The sequence below is a fragment of the Rhipicephalus sanguineus genome, chromosome 4, assembly GCF_013339695.2.
Source record: "Rhipicephalus sanguineus isolate Rsan-2018 chromosome 4, BIME_Rsan_1.4, whole genome shotgun sequence".
In the NCBI taxonomy this organism is placed as follows: domain Eukaryota; kingdom Metazoa; phylum Arthropoda; class Arachnida; order Ixodida; family Ixodidae; genus Rhipicephalus; species Rhipicephalus sanguineus.
The window spans coordinates 179109276-179130822 of NC_051179.1; the positions used below are offsets into that span (position 1 = coordinate 179109276).

General features: G+C 46.1%; 1 protein-coding gene across 1 annotated transcript; it reads left to right on the forward strand.

The window, feature by feature from the left end:
• Positions 1-805: 805 nt before the first annotated feature.
• LOC119391887 (2-Hydroxyacid oxidase 1-like) lies at positions 806-19272 on the forward strand. The gene is made up of 5 exons (XM_037659538.2): positions 806-809; positions 1521-1675; positions 7144-7302; positions 9345-9414; positions 19156-19272. The coding sequence occupies exons 1-5, from the start codon at positions 806-808 to the stop codon at positions 19221-19223; spliced, it is 456 nt and encodes a 151-aa protein (XP_037515466.1). The 3' UTR covers positions 19224-19272.
• The last annotated feature ends 2275 nt before the right edge of the window (positions 19273-21547 follow it).

The following is a 21547-nucleotide window of genomic DNA, read 5'->3' on the forward strand; positions in this document are numbered from 1 at the left end:
GAGTCGTCGATATCACGGGCCTCTAACCTCGCTTTCTTCCTCCGCCAGCGCGCTGGCCCTCGTCGGAGCTCGTGCGCATGCAGGGCCGGCACGTGCACTGCGGCTTGCTTCGTTTGTCCTAACGGGGCTGTCGCTGCTTCACTTGGTTCGTGACGCCCGCAATGCGCAGAGTGGTGTGTTAGTAGCACTCGAGCGCTGGCAGTTTCTGTGTCAGTATGTAAAGAATTTTACATTGCTACACTGCGGATAGCCAAAACTTCAAACACAGCTGGCGTTGCCCGAACACGAAGCTGCACTCAGAATTCGCATTATCGAGTGTCGTAATCGTCGGTGAATTTTTTTACCCAGGCACTTTAGAACTTTCGATGCACAAGCGGTGTCTAGAGGCACAACTGGCATATTGATATCATGCAGTAAAAACGGATGACGCAGCGTATATTTGCGCGTTGAGCAGCTGTGGGCTTTTAAAGATATTCATAAAGTTGTTGCTTGCGCGCCTTATGCTTCGATACCGCCTTGATATAAGGTTGATGTGTGCATACGGGCGAGAGGCGAAAATTTCGGCTAGAATGAGAGGCCATGTTTGTCGACCACGTCGTAGTCAGCTGATCTGAGACGCAATAGTTGATGACTTGAAACGAGCCATCAATCGCGATTAGCTTCATTGTCCACAGCGGCCGCACGCCTGGTTGTTGTAGGAGCTCTCGTCGCACACCGTCGGCGAGGAAATTCCATCTGCAAACCACAATTCTTCAACAAATTTATTCCCTTTAATATGGAATTGTTTCCAAATTGACATATTAGAATGGGTGACCTTCTTCAAGCCGCACATTTTAGAAATTTTATCGAAGGCACCCTGTATAATGCGGGACAGAAAATTGAAGGACACTTCATAAATTGCAAAGTACGTTCGGCGAAAGCCTGTGGCCATTCGACTCCACCGACGGACGCCGCCGCGTTGCGCAACAGTTGCGCAACGCGCGTTGGAAGGAACAACGTGCAACTGTGATGTGATTCTTTATTATTCTTGGTATAGGAGTATGAGAGAGGAAAAGGAGAGAAAATGGGGGAAGAGTGCTCGATAACTGTCTCTGTGTAGGACACCTCAACCAAAACACTCGGGGGGGGTATGAAGACGGTAGAAAGAGAGAAGAGGATGAGGTAGTGATTGGAACGGAGGCGGGAGAGAAGCGCCCGGTCTATCGTGTCTGCTATCAGGCGATTGCTGAGAGAGTGTGATGGGGAGAGGTCACAGCTGGCACCGTGCGAGGGCACGGACGGCACGGACGGACGGGCGCAAGTATGAGACATTAAAGGCTTTCGACTTAATAGCTACCCGAAAGGTCAGTAGTGTGCAGTGCATGTTCATCCAGGCTAAAGAGAGATTGCTAAGCTTCTGATAATGGACATATAGGCCCATTATTTACCTCACTATAGAAACGTGCTGCAAACACCGTCAGAAAGTGCAAGAGTTCCTGTAAACCTATAGGGTACAGCAAAAAATGCGTGACGTCATTAAGTTGGTGTATTTAATCGCTACCGCTCAATTCCTAATTCCACTCATTCTCTCTCACTGCTGATAGCTGACGACGCCGCTGAGGCGGTGAATCACGGCGCAGCCGCCATACTGGTGTCCAATCACGGCGCCCGACAGATTGACGGAGAACCATCAACGGTACGTGTTTGTTGCTTCTTCTGTAAACTCTGTCACCTAACATTCTATCAACAAGATTCTTAGGTGCTTATGCAGGAAATTGAGGGGTTGTGTTCAAAACTTAGCTCTTTTCATAAACACTACCGCCGTTATGCACGAAGTCCAAGGCCAATCCTACTTATATTCAATAATTTTAGCCCGAAAGTGTTTTATGCCGGAGTCCACCAAGACTTCACTGACGTCGTTTCTGTCACGGGAATGACGTTGGTAAAACACACACGAACATATGGCGAAGGAAAGCTGGAATAAAATGTTTCGTGGATGCGGATGACCTGGGTGTTGAACTCGTGACCTCTCGGTCTGCGGCCATAGGTGACGGGCGCTCTACCCACGGCGCCTCCGAAACAAATGCACGAAGCTTTACAAACGTGCCTTATACCTCTCACGCGTTCTCCACGACAGACACGCCAGCGGGAAGTGGAACGCCTTCGCGCGTTGACGGCTAAAGCTGCGAACTCTGCGTCTCGCGTTCCTGAAGCTTTGCGTGGTAGTACATGCATGAGCAGACGCATAGATTACCCAACGCCTCTTCTGTCTTGGTTTACCCTTTTACTGTGCAGCGTACACCTTACCGCTTCTTTCCTCAAATGACGACGCTTTGAACGATGCATATCGAGTAGCAGTGTTTATTGTGTGCTTGTTGTGTCCATGTGTACGTTAACGACATCAACTACCACAAAGGTTTAATCATGATCATAGAAATTAGTCGTCGGGATGGGAATGCGCCACCAGGCGTCAACGTCGGTGCATCCACGTTAAACAGTGCTATTGGCCGCGAGATCGACCTATAGGTGGCAGCACCGTCGCCGCGTTAGTGTGGATAGGCGGTCGGTGCCGCGTATACAAATGCACACAGCGGCGCTTCGTTGTGAGGGATTTGAGCCAATTATCGGCGAATAAAATGTGTTGACTGCAGCTTACTGGTAATATATACGCTCTTCATTGTTGAATTTATGCACGAAGATCATCCAACGTTCCTATTACTAGGGAGAGAAGCGGAATCTGCCGATGAAAGGGATGCTCGCCCTGGATGACACGCACTATATGATGTTTTTTGCTGTTTTCTCTGTACGTGTTTAGCTTGTGTTCTGTGTACTACGCACTGCTGTAGCACGACTGAACTACTTAAGTGTTTCCTTCTTGTTCATTTGTATGCCAGCCCATATTCCTGTGCACCGAGTTCAGCAGCACTGTTCGCGCGAATACGCCTACGCATTTTTTTTATCGTTCAGTTCTCTATAAAATGTAGGACAGTTGATAAGTTTAGCCAGGAAAGCTACGTGGTTGACAGCGCTTTAGCGCCACGGAGGCGTTCAACGCGTACGTACTTGTTCTTGCTCAATTACCAGAATAAAAATGTAAGAATTTAGCGCAGAGCTTTCATCGATTGATTACGTGCACGACAATGATGCAGCAAGGTCCGGTTATATTATGGAATAAGTGTTTTTCTTTTCTTTTTTCAAACCAATAACGTCCGCTGCCTTCCATCAATTTATAACAACTCCACACAAACGCTTAAGATAATGTAAAAAAGAGGTATGAGGTTTTGCGTGAAGTTATACGACATAAATGTAAGGCACGCCGTCGGAATTACGAACTTCTGGGTTTGTCAAAGCGCACCTAAATGCACACGGGTGGTTCTGCATTAATTTCGCCCAAAGTTAAAATTACGCGCGGCAACTTTGTTTTATCACTGCCGTATCATTCCAGTGTCTGTTTTTTTAGGAGACAGTTTGAGTACCGAAGTGTCAGACTTCACTTGATAGAAATATTTCGCAGTAGTGGGACCCCGGCCGCACAATAAAAGGACATCCTAAGCACAACTAAAGCTCAACGCATAACCGATGAATTACAGTGCACCAATTATACACCTAACAACAACGCGAAAGTGCATGTCCTAGAGCATCGTTTTTGTTTACCACGGAGTCGGTGAAACACTGCATTCACACATTATTTAATGCTCCTCATGTTTGGGACTATGCCAAGCGCACTTTACGATGTGCTTGAACCAGAAAGCGGCATCAACACTGAAATGATTCTGGTGAACGAACGGTACGACACCAATACACAGCCCTTTCAAAAGTCGCACTCACTGGTCTTATTACAATGCGTATGCAGCCGAGCAAGCCCATTTGCTTCTGTACACCATGTTAGGTATACGTACAAGCAGTTAAGCTTGCGCTAACACAACATAACAAACCGCCCTTTGGGATCGTGCTTGACGTACGCGCACATGCAAACACGACGTGGCTAGCAGACGACGCAGGGAGCAATCCACACTAGGGCGCGTTTCAGCCAGTAGCCGCCAGACGGCGACTCCGCTCGATCTCGCGGCCAATAGCTACCAAACGCAATAAACGTTGTGCAAGCTCTCATATATCAAATATAAAATAAACAATCAACTACTTCTGTCAAGACAGGTTTCACTTTCGTGTTATACCGATTCCTATGACGGAGGGATCAACCATGTTTGTTTTGTTTTTTTGTTTTGTTCTTTTGTTGCTGTTCTTTTGTTATGGCGTTGTTGCGGTCGTTCGAGTGTTATTTCTTGTCGTTTTAAGCCTCGTTACACCACCCAAAATGATTCTGCATGTAAGTTGTCTTCCGCTTCCTTGTGGCAGCGGAAGAAGGAAAAAGATGCAATAAAACTTCGCTTTGGCTTCAATCATTGTTAAAACGCAGCGGCGAGTGGCACGACGACATCGAGACACATCGCGAGCGCCGACTGTTTGAGTACAGCGACTACGACGTTACGCTAACAACGAGGGTACGGTGTCGAGTTGGGCTTGTTGGTACGTAATTATGGCACACTGCAGCGCAAAAAACACACAACGGAAGTGCGGAAAAGTGTACGTGGGCCAAACCAGGAGATGCGTAAACTACAGGCTAAGGCAGTATGCAAACAATGTAAAAAATGCGCGTGACGGAAAGGATGTTGAAGGCTTCCCAGCCAGCCATTGTAAAACGTGTCAGGATTGCGCACCCGAGCTAAATAACACATCCGTCATTAAGAAGAGCAAAACACGAATCACCCGCGAAATCATAGAATCATAGAAGTGTGCCATAACGAGGGTACGGATTTGATTCCAGGCCTTGATGGACGCAATTAAATAGGCGCGGAGTGCAAAAAAGCCTGCGCGCTTAAATTATGCCCTGCAATTTGATGTGTAGCATAGCTTACAAGTAGAACAAAGAGAAGGCTTGAAAGTAAAATTCTCTAGGCAGGCCCGATTAACCATGGTTCAGATGTTTGCATCAGTGTGCCGTCAGCACATCCGATGGTTAAGGAATTAAGGTTGCCTTCTAGTCGCTGATTTAATAAGTGCACCGTCTCCTTCATCAAACTTCCTTCTTACACCTAGTTTTGTTATCGCACTTCCCTGTGACATGATAGCTTCAATGTGATCATTTAGAGTGAAGCTAATATTACTGCAACGGCGCTTGAGCATGAACTTTGTGGTGGGAAGCATTATTATAATAAACCTGGATGCAAGTGAGCGTCTTTCCTTTCCATCCTGCTTTCATCCGAACCGCGTTTGCCCCCTCATAAGAAGAGCCGTCTTGGACTAATCCGACGCGGCCGAGATGCCATGTGGCGAAACTGCATCGCTACCATAGACCAGGAGTCTCCAACTCGCCTCAGCTGTTTAGTAAACCAGTTTACACCCTTATGGGTGTTTTACCGTGTCTATAACTAATACCCTTACACCTCGGTAAAAAGGCGTTTTCACGAATCAAAACACCCATATCATGGGGCACTGCCTGTGGCGTAAGGACCCTTATCAATGAAAAACCGTGAAAAAAAAGTACACAAGTCAGGGAACATTCAGTTACAGATGACATCAGCATAGAAGTTGCACGTACGCGCCCAACCATACATACAGCATAGCATATGGTGAAATACCTCATGGACGGAGCACTCGCGCTATACAGCGTTACTATGGTGGCTCAAAGGCGCTGTTCATGCAGTTCGACTCATTGCAGATGCAAATGCATCTCGGATGGATGGGCTTTAAAATCGAAGACGACGACGCGCCACCTGTCGGTGTCATGAAAAAATGCCGCACCGACTTCCACGACTCAGCCCCGCCGATGCTGACCATCGCCTTTTAATCGTCGAAAACAAATATGTTTGCGTGATACATCAGTAAGATTCTATCACAATGAAAGCAAATTTCTCGCATGTGCAAGGGTAAAGTAATTTGCAATTTGTGTGGTATAAATATGCGTTTTCTTCCGAATAAAATCTAGTCGCAAGTCTGCGCCCGTCCTCCTTCTTTTCTTGTCCATGTTTCTTTCGCGCAGCACCTCGTCTACTTATGTATACGACCGACTCGCCCAGCAACATGCATTATTGAACCATAACACCCTTAGCTTCTAAAGTTGTTTTTCGAAAAAATTGTCCCCGTTACGTAAACCAAAAGGCTATTTGGGGAAGGAAAGCACCATTACACCCTCATTTTTGCAAATTGCTTAGGCAAAAGGGTGTTTTGCCTGCTTGAAATTGCTTTAAGAGAACAGAGTGGTTTACACTGTAGCGGGCCGCCCTCACGAAATTTCGTCTCCCGCAGGGGCCGGGATTTTGCAGAAGAATGGAGCCAAGGGGGAGGGGGAAAGAGAAATGGGAATGGGTTGAACAAAATGTCACTTAACGTTCACCAGGACAGACGGTTGGGCTAGTCGGTCCTGCATTCTGAAAAAGTGAAACGAGCGCAAATAAAGACGGACGCGAAGACGAGGCAGCGCCTGTCCTTGCCTGCCTCGTTTTTGTGTCCATCTTTATTCGCGCTTATTTCACTCTGCCAAAAGAAAAAAGTAACCTAACGTTGCCATTTCAAAGAAGGCCTTTTCCATATCTATACAGGGGTCATTTCTGTAGAAGATATGACGTCAGGACTCAAGAAACATATCAATACCGGTCTCTATAATGACTAAAACCTAGGCGCCGATTCTGAAATCTATAGTTTTTTTCCACGGTTATGATTCAACAGATGGTGACCGCATGGGGTGCCTTATTATCCATGGTTAACTTCTTATGTGGTTACAGCGTTATAGCTAAAGACATTTTTCGATTTCCATAAGAAGTCGGGAGTGAGTGCAGATGAAAGTAGTTAGCCTTTCCATCATCCTCGTTGTACTCCCACTCTGCGTTAACTGTAGAGCTGCAAAGAAGGGGTGATTGGGCATTGGACTCGTCACAGCGCACGTGCGTTATTAAGTTGGAATCTGTTAAGGTGATCATTTCCAAGAAGTTGGGCGTAATGACACCCACACTAACCTTCACGCACTAAGTATGTCAACGCAATGGACAACTACAGTGTTTGGAGATGTTGAGCAAACTAATCGATCCCTTTTGCTCCTCTGATATAAGAAGGTCAGAAACGAGGAGTCCTTTCAAGTAATCGGCTTTTGCTGTGCACTTGCTGCAGATCGAGTGCCTGCCGGAAGTGGTGCGTGCTGTGGCGGGCCGCTGCGAGGTGTACCTGGATGGTGGCGTGCGCTGCGGCACCGACGTCGTCAAGGCGCTGTGCCTCGGTGCAAGGGCCGTGTTCATCGGCAGGCCCGTGCTCTGGGGGCTTGCTTTCAAGGTTGTTGGGCGGCGAGACCTTCCCCATTTATACATTTCAGTTCAAAGCAAGCCGCGTTATTCTGCTGTTACTGCCTGCACAAAATTATTTATTAAGAATAACAAAAGTGTAATTTCACGGGAAAACGGGAGCTTGAAGCGTTGAGGAATCATTGTGCAGAAAATGAGCCAACTTTTCGAAAAGAGGACTCAACCAAGAAAAGTTCCCTTGTAGAAACGTACATTTCATCTTCGATGATTTCTCATTTACTGAGGATACGAAGTTCTGGCATTCAACAATATGCACAAATTAAGCCTTTGATGCTAGCGAGCTTTGATAATTAGATTTTTAACTACAGTAACTGCGCGAGCGAGACCCTAGCTCTGTCGACCTCACTCTGACTCAAGATCACCAATATTCAGTTCGGCTGAACTCACTCGGACTAAGAATCACCATAGTGTTATTCAACCAGACCCACACTCATAGGTCGACCTGAGTCTAAGTGAGCTTGAGTGGGGAGATTCGGGGGAGCACTTGCCGATCTTCGCTCGGCAAAAACAGGTAATTTAACGGGAGTCGAGAAACGAGCCGGTGTGTAGGTAGACACGACTAGAATTGGGAGTTACAGGCATTGACTGCAATGAATCAGTGTCATTGCTGCTGAGCGGAGGCGACTAGAAACAAAACTGAAAAAGGTGTGAACTTTACTCAAGTTCATACCTTCTTCACCTCACTCCCCTCGTCATTCATTCACGACTTTGAAATGCATGGGAGTTGATGTAGTCACCAGCGAGTGTCCTGACACATGTGACACATGATAGTCAGACCTGTGACCAAATTTTAAATTATTCTACTAGATTTCTACGCCTAAGCAGGAAATATGCTGTACGAGTGGTCGTTGAAATCATGAAAGTTGAAAAGTAATAATGTCACGTGGTTAACTAACTTCAGCATGATATTGCGTTGGGAACGACGGCGACCGTGATCTGAAGGTTTCTTTTGTATCCTGCTGACTACGCATGCGTCGCATGTATCAGTTAGCTTGCCAGCAAACATTAGACAACAATTGTCTGTCATGCCGACGGCTATATATGCTCGGGGTGTTTCCTAAATAAACTGCTCTTTGGTTCTCATTGCGACTGAGTGATAGATCTTCTACAGCAGCCACTGGCGCCTTTGCGTAAGGATAGTGGCATGAAGAGTTTGCGACTGATACTTTTCGGCATTTTTCGCTAATGGCTGACAAACTAAAGAAAACTCAGACTCACTAGCAAAATATAATTCCGCTGATGGCATACTCGGAGTAATGCTCACTGAAATTCCATTCAGTCGAGTTCATTCGGACTCAGACTCGCCAAAATCCTGCTCAAACCGGCTCACTCGGTCTCAAGGTCACAAGTATTATAGTCGGCCGGACTCACTCGCACTCAGATTCACCAAAATTATACTCAACCGGGCTCATTCAGGCTGAGTCTGAGTAAGTCGGCTCGTGAGTGAATTTACTGACCTACGGTCTTATCCACCTTATATAAGTCTTTTCTTATATGGTCTAAGTAATGTTAAAATTGGTTTCGCCAATTTGTGAGAAATAGGCCGACGCAAAAATGTGAGAAATTTTGTGAGATCTTGCGAGGCTCTGCAAAACATCGCGAGACATTGTGTCGAGAATCCACAGAATGCTTCACCTTAAGAGTATGGTACAGGAATACGACTATGAAAATACTGAGCTCCTAACATGCCTGTAGCCAGGGAGGGGGTGGGGGGCTAGGGCACCCCCCCCTCCCCGAAATTTTGTCGCAGGGGGTGTTTTACCGGAAATAAATGATGAAAATAGGTGTTTCCCTCAAATAGTCAAAGCCTTCAGCAAGTGCCCCCCTCCCGAAAAAATTCCTGGCTACGGACCTGGCTCCTAATGTCAGGTTTTATTTGCCTAGCCGTCGGCAGTTGCCACTACATAAGACTGTTCAGTGGGTAATTCTTAAATCATGACTGTTGAGTTCATTTCTTGCGGTGATAGGTGGAGCAAACTCGCTCCAAAATCACAAACTTCTGACACTGTCCAGGGCAAGGAAGGCGTGGACCAAGTACTGACCATCTTGCGCTCGGAGCTGGACCGCGCCATGGGACTTCTGGGTGAGTGGTTCGCGCCCGCTTCATGCAGAAAGTTTTGCTACGTTTCAACATTCACTGGCCCAGGATGACACTAGACACATAGACTCGACTGGTAGCGCAGGTTTATTGCGTTGGAAGCAGCTACTGAAGAATGCAGTGAAACATAGGAAGTAATCGTACATGCCGCACCCACGCGTTCATCTAAATGACGTCAAGGAAGGGCACTGCGCGGTTAAACAAACATAATAAAAAAACATGGTTGATCCCTCTGTCATAGGAATCGGTATAACACGAAAGTAAAACGTGTCTTCACAGACGTAGTTGAGCGTTTGTTGTGCACTGTTTTGCCCCGAGGGCGAAGGAATGAATGCTATAGCAACAATTTGTAATGTCACGCGAAGAACGGCAAGCAGCTCGAAACTTCCAACGCGTTGCGCAAGCAGAAAGGACGCACGGAACTAACATACACAGGATGAGCGCGAACCAGCAACTGTCGCAGCTCGACATTTAAAGCGCTCTGGTCAAATACAGAGGAGGACTCAAGAAACGAACGCACAAGTATACACAGGATGAGCGCGAACTGTCACAGTTGTAACTTATTTGTTTGTGAGCAGCGCGCTCCTTTCGCAAAAGCGGCCGCTGCAGTGAGCGAAATGACCTTCGTGCTCTCTGTAACTTGAACGCAAACTTGCGGTGAGAGCGCAAGACGTACAAGATAACCGCGCGCGCAGGAGCCACCACGCCCTGTAGAAAACACACGCTCATCTCAACGCGAGGGGAGGGGGGGGGGACGACGACGACATTTAAAGCGCGCTCTTCTAAAGTCCCCGCTCTTCGAGCCCTTCGCGCCATCTCGCTAGTGATAAGGAAAACATGCTGATGTACCCTGATCTCTGAGTACCGCCGCTGGCAAATGGTGTATATAAATAGCACGCCGTTAGTACGATGAAAAACGTGCCGTTTGTGGCGGAGTCGTTTCGCGCTGCGCGCTGGGGATCGAGAGGTCGCAAGTTCGATTCCAGGTGACGGAACTTTTTCTTCTTGTTTTTTCTTTGCCATAATGTTAGTCTTTATATTTTACAACGTCATATCCGTGACGGAAATGCGTCAGTGGAGCTGTGGTGGACCCCGGCATAAAACACTTTCGTGTTAAAACAAAGTAGCTAGCAGGAATCATCCCAAATCTGGTTCGCAAATTCTGTGCTTTGTATCGTACAATTACGTCATAAGTTCATTCAGGGAGCACGGCCGCATGCGCCGTATCTATATACGTAGGGGCGACTTTAACGCTCCGATATACACTGGCCGCCGTTATTATTGACAGACTATAATTCCCAATTCAACAGAGAACCGCTCAGTATTTAATTCATCGCCGCAGGGCTATCTGCTTGCACAGGCTTTTCGTGTGCAGCGACACTACCAGGGGCTCCGGAACCGGGGCAGGGGGGGCGGGGGGCGTCGTCCCCACAGGTTCAAAACAAGTGGGGGCATCTCTCCAGACTCAAAGTTGTGCCAACTTCCCCCCCCCCCCCTCCCTCGCTTTCTTTTTGCCTGGTACCGCCAGTAAGGCTATAGACTCCCTTTGAATCCCTTCCTTCAACAAACGAAACAAAATCTTCTGGACACCTGTGACTTCTGGCACTGTATTTGTCGGTGCTTTGTCTGCGCAAGCTCCACTGCCCGTTGTCGTCTGGTTCAACGTATCTTCCGTGCTGAAGTGGTTCTCGAGGAGGTACAGGCTCGCGCTCTATTCTGCAGCCCTTGCAGGAGAACGTCCCAGCGCCACGAAGTTAGGGTTCCTCTCGTTCTCTCCCTCTTTCTTTGCTTCCATCCAAGCCCATGAAAAGCAATGTGATAAAATAAGGTCGGTGTAAGCTTGTTCCCACATAAGCAAGATTTTAACCATGAACGTACCCGGGGGCGTAGCCAGAAAGTTTTTTCAGGAGAGTCTGGCCTCTCGTTATCTGTTGTTGAGTGTGATTGTATGTGCGCGTATATATACTCATACAAGATGTAATAATTTCGGGGTGGTGAGGGGATGAGCACCCCAAACCTCCTAATAGCTTCGCCACAGTACTTATTGCATGAAGTGTTCGTTTTCTTCCGGTCTGGGTCAGACCACCTTGGTTCTTCCACACATAATGACCATAATGAAAATCAGAAAGCGAAAGCGCGGTCCACGGTCTTGTTGCTGAAAGGCTGCGACCGAGAAGCTCTTTACCAACTCATCAGGCATGTCAGCCTCCAAACATACGGCCAGCATTCATGGGCAGACGCCGGGACGAATTGACGATTTGAACAAAAAAATTGAGCATAGGCTTTCCTGCAAGGTTTCTTTCTTATCTTTTTACCACAAACTCGTTCACCAGACTGCTTTTTTCTATCAAAGTGCGTTCCCACCTCCTCATTTTACTCTGTGTATCGGTACTTTCCAAAAGACATGTTCCCCAATCAGCGTGCGTAGAATGAGGGATGACTATAAGGCATGCGTTCCCGAAGTAATTTTTGAAAAGGCTTCGAGGTGTGGGCCTCTTCCCTGTGAGTGGGAGTTGTCACGTGTGAATTCACTGTTGCTCACCAAATTAACATTTGCGTTCCTAGTCCGCAGACAAACGCCTTCTCGGAAATGCTTGCTGCGAACACGTGCACGGGACTTCGGTTCATTGCCCCTTTTAAGCTTTATGAACCATGCGTCCTGATGTTCGTTATCCTTGAGGCAAAACCGTGAATGTGAAATTACACCGTCCTCCTTTGCATGCGTGGTGCATTAATTGCGGCACACAGCACCAGAGTACCTGCCGTCGAAAACGTGACGAATGTTTTATTGGTCACGCTTTCCAAGCTCTTGTTTCTAGATTACAGTGAACATGGACTGGTTGTGAAATGTGGCCGTGCGAAGTGGGATACTCAAAGAAAAATACACTCTCGGATTACGAGCTACCCGTCGTCAGAACAAGGTTCCGTGAAGCAAGGTGGCATCATTTGACCCAACTTAGCACGTCACGACTGCAGTGCCCGTGTCCAGTGGTAGGCATCGGACACAATATCACTGTAGGGAGAGACGTGATACAAAGTGAAGGCGGCCGACGTGGCTGTGCCGTTGTCTCGCCACTTTATTAGGAGGCTAAGCGGAGCGGCGGCGGCTGCAGGCGTCCAGACCGCCAGGAGCGTGAACGCCTACTTTGGCTCGCACCTCGAGCTCTAGGCATTTTGCTAACTGCAGCAAAATGTAAGAGCGTTGCTTTAAAGCGCGCCCTCGGGTCAATCTCGCGGATTATACTGCAAACGCTGAAGCACGTCCGAGATCTGCGTACCGCCAGCGGTAAATGGCGTATATAAATAGCTCGCCGTTAGTATTCCAAGCAACGGATGACGCGTGGCCGAATTTTCCAACACAATGCGCTGCGGAACAAGGGGGCCGCAGGTTCGAATCGCGGTGGCGCACTTCGAAAGTTTTTATTCTGCTTTATTTTTCTTTCTGGCTTTCTTTTCATATATGCATACTTATACATATCCGGGACGTCACGGCGACGGCAAAAACTCGCCGAGAGCGTCCATACAATTGCTATCGCAATAATAACGCAGAACAGCTGTAGCGTACTTCATGAAACCCTTTCCCTCAGTCACGTGTGGCACATACCCGTGTCACAGTTCATGTTATGCGGGTATGCGCCACAGGTGACTCACAGTCTTAATGAACACATAAACAGCAAACATACACATTGAAACGCAATGTAAGTGAAGGAGCTGAAGACAGAACACCACTGGAAGACGCTCGACTACCATCCATCGTCCACGTGGTACGCCTGAATGACGCAGTGTTCATTTCTTACGAGGCTGGGCAATGGCCTCATGCTTACCTAGAGTGACGTCAGATTGATTTAAAGCCGTTTTGTGACACGCCAAGAAGCCGCCACTAAGTAAGTGCCCTGACGGCATGCGGCGATACTACAGCTATGCGGACATCGACCGCTATGACGCACATTGCCTCGACGCTGCGGACGACGTTTTATAACATAACAGGCTACAAGAACGAGCAGGTACACAAGAGATGCCCTGGCCAAGATGGCCAAGATGAAGGCAAGCGATATGTGTGGCTTGGCGGCCTCAATTTGCCTGAGCGTCGGCATGATCATGGGCAACAACCACGTAAGCGATGGTTTCGATATAGGGAACACTGGCAGCTTGCGCTACATTCAGCGTGACGAACACGGCAATCTCGTGCGACTGTGGCTTGAATTTCCGACGTCCACGGTAGGCATTGTCCTCCCAGCGAGGATGAAACACATCACTACCGCGCACACCTCCATACAATTGAAATGGGTGCCCATGGGACTGAGAACCCCCACAACCACGATCGCCAGAGAAAATATCTCGTGCACTAGGACACTGTTTCCCATCGCGCAAGCAAGCGCCATAACTATACACAAGTCACGAGGGGTTACCAGCCTGAAAGAAGCACTTTCCAGGGCTACCAGCCTCGATGGCTTATACCTCACCAACGCAAAGGGTGACTTGAGGTTCCGTCATGTCGCCGGCTCTATCGACAGACAATTTGTCGAAAAAATGACCCGGCTAGCAAACAGGCCTCTAGACACTGTCTTGGACGGGGCCACCGCTTTCAGTAGGTGTCACAACCACAACAATCACCTCACGCCCGCCGTTCTCAGCGTACAATCAGTGCACGCGCACGTACACGACCTCTAAAAAGGCACTGTGCTCACAGAAACTGGCGTTAGCACTTTCTGAAACCTGGGGCAATGAGCCCACTGCAATCACGGGATTCCAATGTGTCGCCCGCAGCAAGCGGCTTCAGTGCAGGTGCGGTGGCGTGGCCATATAAAAGAACACGGCGATGCGCAAACGTTGGCCGCATCACACTTCGCCGGCCGCCGAACACACGCAGACAAACAACCTAATCGGCGACGTCTGCGTTGCGCACGTCAATCACAATAACAAAGACATTGATAGCGTTCGCCGCCATCTACTTGAGCCCCGGTGCACAAAAGGAGTCCGTCCAGCGGTTATTATGAACGTACATCATCGATGTAGCGATCCACATCGCTATCGCCAGCAAAGAGAAGGAAAGAAAAGAAGACTAGATAGAAACGGAATGTAAACAATAAACCGATGCAGTCGCATTGTCTGCATAAAAGCTTTACATTGGCGCAGCCGACAGGATTGCTCTAAAGGAACACCCCGACCCAACCCCAACAACAGAAATACTGAAGTACAATGAAGAATTTGGACCGTCGCCACACCGCAGAGGTGCCCGAGACCGACCCCGGATCTATGATAGTCGTCAGGAAAGGGCTGGACTCAAAAGCTCCATTCACTGGTCCATACTTTGTTGTTAAAACGACTAAGCAGCAAGGACTTCTGAAGACTGTATTACACTGGACCAAGTGAAAGAAGAGAAGCGGCATTTGTCGGAAATGTGGTACCATATTATCAGCGTCAGGGGAATGACAGCCGGCCCGGAGAGTGTGGCGATCCCCATTGCTAGCGCCAGCAAGAAGAGGGAAGAGAAGAAGACGAGATAGAAAAGTAATGTAACAATAGTTTTCTACATTACGAAAGACGTTTCTAGAAACGCCGTTACGCATCATGGGATTAGAGTTGAGAAGCTCAAAATTTACTATATCTAGGTGCACTTTCCCTGGGGCACAGCAGCGGGAAAGTATGCGATGCCATGCAAGATTTCATAGAACAGTCAAAGAGATTTAAACAATAACCACAGTTCAAAAGTTCCATAGTTAACCAGAAGCAAAGTACAGCAAGATTCGTTTCTATATTTATGTATTTCTTATTTGATGAAAATTAATTCCACCTAACTTTTTCCTTTTTTTAAATTATTATTCTCACAAAATTAACTTGTAAAAAGTCTTTTTCTTAAACAAAATAGAAATTATTCTCATTACTAGTTTTTAAATAATTTTTTCTAAGCTACCCGATTCTTGGCCAATCCCCCTGAGTGGGTGTGAGCCAGCAGTACAGGATCTACATCTACATCTACAAACTAATGCAGCCCCATTGTCTGCTTACGCAAAAACCGGGGTTAATGCTTGCCACAATAACTTTGCTGAGAGGACCATCATTTCCGCTGACTTCAACATTGATTTATCAAAACCCAAGAACGCCTGGTTCTTACAGTACATGAAACACGTTTTCGATGCGGCCAGTGCATCAAAAGACCTTGTTCTCACGCCCAGGAAAGGAGGCATGATCATTTCTTCGTAAGAGGCATCCACGATTTCCTATAGTTGTACTGTACCTCATACTTCACTACTCATAGACCCCTTGTCGCCGCGATTGCGAAAGGATTTGATTGCAAGTCCTGCCAAACTGGTAATGCTCACTGATCATGCTGATGATAACCTTGTTCAAGAACTGTCAAGGACGTCTTCCACACATGCACATATTCACACGGCTTCGTGAAACGTGCGCGCGTCCTCCGTCATAACGGACAAGTATAATCAGCACATATCCGCTTACCGCTTCTGGCGTTAAGATCCATGTTTCTGTTGGCATCGTTAAGCAACTGTAAACAGCTGGTTACATAACACATATGCGACTCTTCTTCCTATATGTGTGCGTATACAATTTGTACATATCTTTAGCGTCATTTCGTAAGGTTTTGCTCAATATAAAAAATTATGCCAGTCACCTCCCCGCCGTGTGCTTCGCATAACATCGATTTCCACGGTACATGGGATCTGCCGAATTTTTTTGTTTGTTAGTTGTGTTAATATTTCCAAGCGCGCGCAAAGAAGAACCAGGGTAGGTGTCCTTGTTTGCGCGCTTTTAAGTGTTCGGTGATGGAAAACCAACTAGCCCAAAAATCAGTGCTCCTTGTGTTAATATTTCTTGTATTAAAGACTCCCATGACAAACACTGCTGTTTATACACTCATTCGTCGCATTTCTCGAGATACACAAAACGCTTCAACATGATGGCCCTATTTCCTTTGCAAGTGTACATACACTCACGAAGTACAGATAGTGCCATTGTACAACTGATATCGATATGTATGTACTGTATAGTAAAATTTACATAGTAAATATTGTTAACACTCGTACACTCGTATACTTGGGGTACATGTTTGCACTTACACTGAATTTCGAGCGTGATTGTTAAAATAAAACATGTTTCTCATAGACAAGCTTTTGCTCTTGACGCTGGTCTACGCCAACGTAGGAGAGCGATCATTTTTGACGATCAAAACACACTAAGTTATCCCTTAAAGGGCCAGCTGCAACACTTTTTCAGCATGGTCAGCAAATGCTGCGGATCGGAACACGCGAACCAAACATCGTAGCACAGCAAGCGGCCAGGAATTTACAATCCTCAAAGTCAGCTAGAAATCGTTCCCTCTTCTTTCTACAAATGATGCCATATACCCAAATGACCACGTCAGATACCCACATTCACGGCTATTGGCTGATTTGAGCATCGTGAGCTGCAAAGTTACCGCGACCGCAGCAAGAGGCTGCCACAAGCCCCCGCGCGCGCGCGCGCGATCACACTGAAAGTAAGTCACGCGTTTGAAGAAAGAAAAACAGAAAAAGTGTTGAAGGTGATGACGCGCGCGTGACGGAACTTTTTCCCCCCGTGCCATTCCTCACTGCTTAGCTGTTTCCAGCGCGCTCGTCGGGACGCGAGAAGAGAGGCAACAATTACAGCGTGCTACAAATTTCTGTAACTCCGCTCGTACTTGACGGATTCTAAACATTTTTGCGGCGGTCGATTCGTGAGGTAAGAAGATCCTTTGATGAAGCCATTCGATGGTTACTTGGAATAGTGTTGTAGGGCCCCTTTAATTAGACGATAATCGAGTGCCAGCTGGAATGAATCTGTAAATGAAAGTGGAAAGCGTAGACTGTATAATTTCTAAAAAGAAGAAAGGATACCAGCATTTGGCAGTGTCATTGTCTTAACCATAAATAATTATCATCATCATCATCATCATCATCATCATCATCATCATCATAAGGGCCTCGCAAGTGTCCTTAGCCCATGGCCCCACGATGGCTTAACTCAGTGCGGCCTCTCAGCATATTCAACTCCGAAAGACACTTGAAGCAGTGGCTATTCGAGCTGGGCTTCTTGATAAACTGATTAAAATTTGCTTTACGTACCCCTTCAGTATCAGCTGCGCAAAAGGGAATTTCAGTCTTTTATGGATGAGCTACCTAAATTTCACTCTGTTCATGGAGATATCAACGCACGCAGCAGCCTAAGGAGTAACTCGCGGCGATGCGCGAGGTCGTCTCATTCAACAGTCTCTTTTCTCAATAAAAAGAAACCTGTAATCTCGCAGACAAAACATATTCTTCTATTCATCTTAGTATAGTTTCTCCCACTCTTTTTTTGAAATTAAATGGGAAGTAAATAAAGATCTTTACGCTAACGAACACTTTCCGATAGTGCTGAGATCATCAACAGCGAATGTATTTGCACCCCTAAGTCCCTCGGTGCAAGGTTCATACAGAAAATTGGGAAAAGTTCCGAACGCTTAGATGGTATGTCTCGGGCTGACATGTCTTCATTAGGTGCAGACGCTCCTCTTGAGTGTTTTACTACTTCCTCGTTTGATGCTGTCTCGAAATGAATTTCTTAATCAAGTGGTGTGGCTTGCAAACGCCGTGCCCCGTGGTGGAACGACGAGTGTCGAAACGCTCAGAAAAAGCAGAACAAAGCGTGGAAGTAGCTGCGTCGTGCTACTGCTGCGGAGAATGTTATTAATTTTACGCAGGTAACGCCCCAAGGCAGAAGAACAGGCTAGGAGAGAGAGCTAGTAGAAGTTTGTGTAGAAAGCATGACTTCTCACGCAGATAAGGCCTTGGTAAGATACCGGCAAAGGTATTGCCTTCTTTTGGTAAGCGCACAGGCACACTGCTTCCTGGGCACACATTTCGAACACTTGTATAGCTCATCACACTACTCCGAAAAGTTTAAAAAAATTACAAAACACGAGTAAAACGACAGAAATTAGAATGAAAAATGTGCGAGAAATGAGGCATTACAAACAATCATTTTGATTAGCATAGGTTTAGGCCACACTAAATTGTTGCAACAAAATCTACCCGAGAGTCTGATCGTGTAGCATACATGCTGAAACATCTAGACCCTGCACTCGAAAACCTTCCTTTCGTTTGCGCAGTAGCGCTGAGACGCGACACTGGACGAGCTTATCCTTTCTTCGTCCTTGCGTAAGTAGTGAACTGCAAGCACTCGTAATGTACGACAAGCCTCAAAATTAACTCTTCTTGAATGACACAATACATTTCATATGCTACTCCAGCTAAACTTGGAATACTTACTATATTAAAGTTCATTTGTAGCCTCAACTATGGGCTGTCCAGAGGGCCCACGATGCGGCGGTTGGGCTTGGCTTGACTGTCCCAACGCGGGAGCGGCCCGCTGCGCGTAGAGTCGTGCACCTCAGGACTTACAATAAAGTTTCACATCCATCCATCCATTTGTAGCCGCAACTATATGGCTTACTCGACAATATTCCTTTTTGTAGTCGGGCTCCTTTAAATTCTCTCGCGTGCGCATGGTTCGAAGCGGAGAAACGAGTGCGAAATACTTGGTGGGATGCTTCCTCGTAGAATATCTGAATATTAGTAATAAATTATCCGCGTATATGTGTATTTTGACGTAGTAATATTGTGTCTTTTTTATTTCTATTGTAATATCTTTCAGTAGCAATTACACGCTCCGTGGCATAAAGAAGTGTCCCTTTTTTGCCACTTGCAGGTTGCCGCACCATTAGCGACCTCACTCCAGACCTGGTGGTTCGCGAGGAGCGTTTTTCCAGGCTCTGACTCGCCTACTATATTCCCATCATTCTTTCAATAAAAGCGGTAATGGGGAAGTGGAGGGTTACTAATTCTACGGCATCTAATGACTGAAAATATTTCATTTCATTTCATTTATTGACCCTAAGGGCCTGAGAACGGGCATTACATAGGAGCGGAATACAATACTTTGTACAGCTAATATACAGAAAAAGAAAAATGCAATAACAAGCAAACATAATGCAAATACAATGTAAAAAAGGCAAACACAGTTCAGTAATGCAAGGTCGGGTAGAGTACAATAGTTGCGATCAATATAAAGTACAATCTAGCAAAAAAAAATAGAATAAATGAAAATGTGGAATGAGACAATACATATAACACATAGAATGAAAATACATAGAATAAACGAAAATTTGGAATCAGACAATTCAGCTAGTTATGGAATGACTGCTCACTAAGGTAAGATAGTAGGGCTGATTGGAAACTAGTTAATTCTTTAATGTTTGCAATGGTACGCGGAAGGGCGTTCCACTCGTTTATGGACAACACCAAAGGAGAGTGCAAGTATTTTTCAGTGCGCGCAAATAGTGGGTGTACCTTGTGATCGTGGTCACATCGGGCCGAAATGTTTACGGCTGGATGGATGAATTTGAGTGAAAAAGGACTGTAGCTAGAGTAAATGCTGTGAAAGAAGCACAATCTTGAATATTTTCTGCGTGTTGCGAGCGGTAAAATGCCAAGAGTTGTTTTTATGGATGAGACACTGTGAAAACGTGAATAGCAGGAAGCAATAAACCTAGCGGCTTTACTTTGGATTGACTCCAGCACGTCAGTAAGGTATGCTTGATGCCATATGTTAGAAGCATACTCTAGGGATGGTTTAATGAGTGAATTAAATGCCTGAAGTTTAGTGTCTGAAGTAGCCAGACGTAGGCGGCGTTTTAAAATACCAAGCTTACGAAATGCTTTGCTGGTAATTAATTCTACATGATTGTTCCATTTAAGATTGTAATGCAGGATAACACCTAAGTATTTAATGGACGATACCGTTTCAACGGGATAGTTGTTGATGAGGTATATATTCGGGATTTGATTGGCATCTCGGCCGTATTTAACATGCTTGGTCTTTTCAACGTTAATTTTCATTTGCCATTTCCTACACCATTGGGAAAGTGTCGTTAAGTCCGATTGCAGGGTTGAAATGTCGTTCTGATTGGCTATTTCTTTATACATTACGCAGTCATCAGCGAAAAGTCGTACGGTAGACTGCATGTTAATTGATATGTCGTTGATATAGATTAGAAATAACAGCGGCCCTAAAACTGACCCTTATGGAACTCCCGACTTGACCTGCGTCTGTTTGGATATGTAGGCGTCGATTTTAACACACTGAAATCTTTCAGTCAGAAAGCCTTCAATCCACTGAAATGTTTTTTATCAAGCCGGAGACTACGTAGTTTTGTTAGAAGACGTTGATGAGGGACGCGATCAAACGCTTTAGAAAAATCAATAAAAATTGCATCGATTAACAATGACCTATTGATGGAGTCGGGTAAATCGGTAACTAGCTCAAACAGCTGGGTGTTGCAGGATTTATGTTTCTGAAAGCCATGTTGGTTTTCGAAAAGTAGCTTATTGGATTGAAGGTGAGACATTATGTGGCTGTATAAGATATGTTCGAGCATCTTGCAACAAATGGATGTCAGAGAAATAGGACGGTAATTGTTAGCGATGTGCTTGTCTCCAGATTTAAAGCAAGGAATGACATTCGCAATTTTCCAGTCATCAGGAAGGCACCCAAGAATCCAGTGACTGCTGAAATATTAGAGATAACAGGTAGGATGATTTGTCTGACGTCAGCTTCAAAAGCTTTGCGCTGATACCGTCCGGACCCGGACAAATTTTGCACGGTAGTTTCTCTATAGCGCGTGCTACGCCGGTTTCTGTTATCGTAATGGGTTGAAACTCGTGCAAAATTGCATCCAGTGGAGGCATCGGTGTTTGTAACGGCAATTCGTCGGAATAAACCGAAGCGAAATGCTGATTGAAAATTTCGGCAGATTGTTCTACCGACTGTAAAATACCATTTTCACATTTGAGTTGTACGCTGGTTTGCTTCTCTTTCGGGTTTATATTCCGCCAAAATTTGCCAGGGTCGGTCCTCATTAGATTGGGTAGAGTGTAGTTAAAGTATTTGTTTTTAGCATCATTTATTGAGGATATTGCTAACTTTGACAGCTCTTTGTAGTTCGCCCAGTCTAAATCATTGTTTGACCTCGAAGCTTTTCTAAACGCCCGTTTCTTTTTGTTAATGCTGATATGCTCAGTGAGCCATATTCCCAGTAATC

Coding starts and splice junctions, on each gene's coding strand:
- LOC119391887 (XM_037659538.2), top strand. Junction 1,676..7,143: donor TTGACGGAGAACCATCAACG/GTACGTGTTTGT, acceptor CACTTGCTGCAG/ATCGAGTGCCTGCCGGAAGT. Junction 7,303..9,344: donor TCTGGGGGCTTGCTTTCAAG/GTTGTTGGGCGG, acceptor GACACTGTCCAG/GGCAAGGAAGGCGTGGACCA.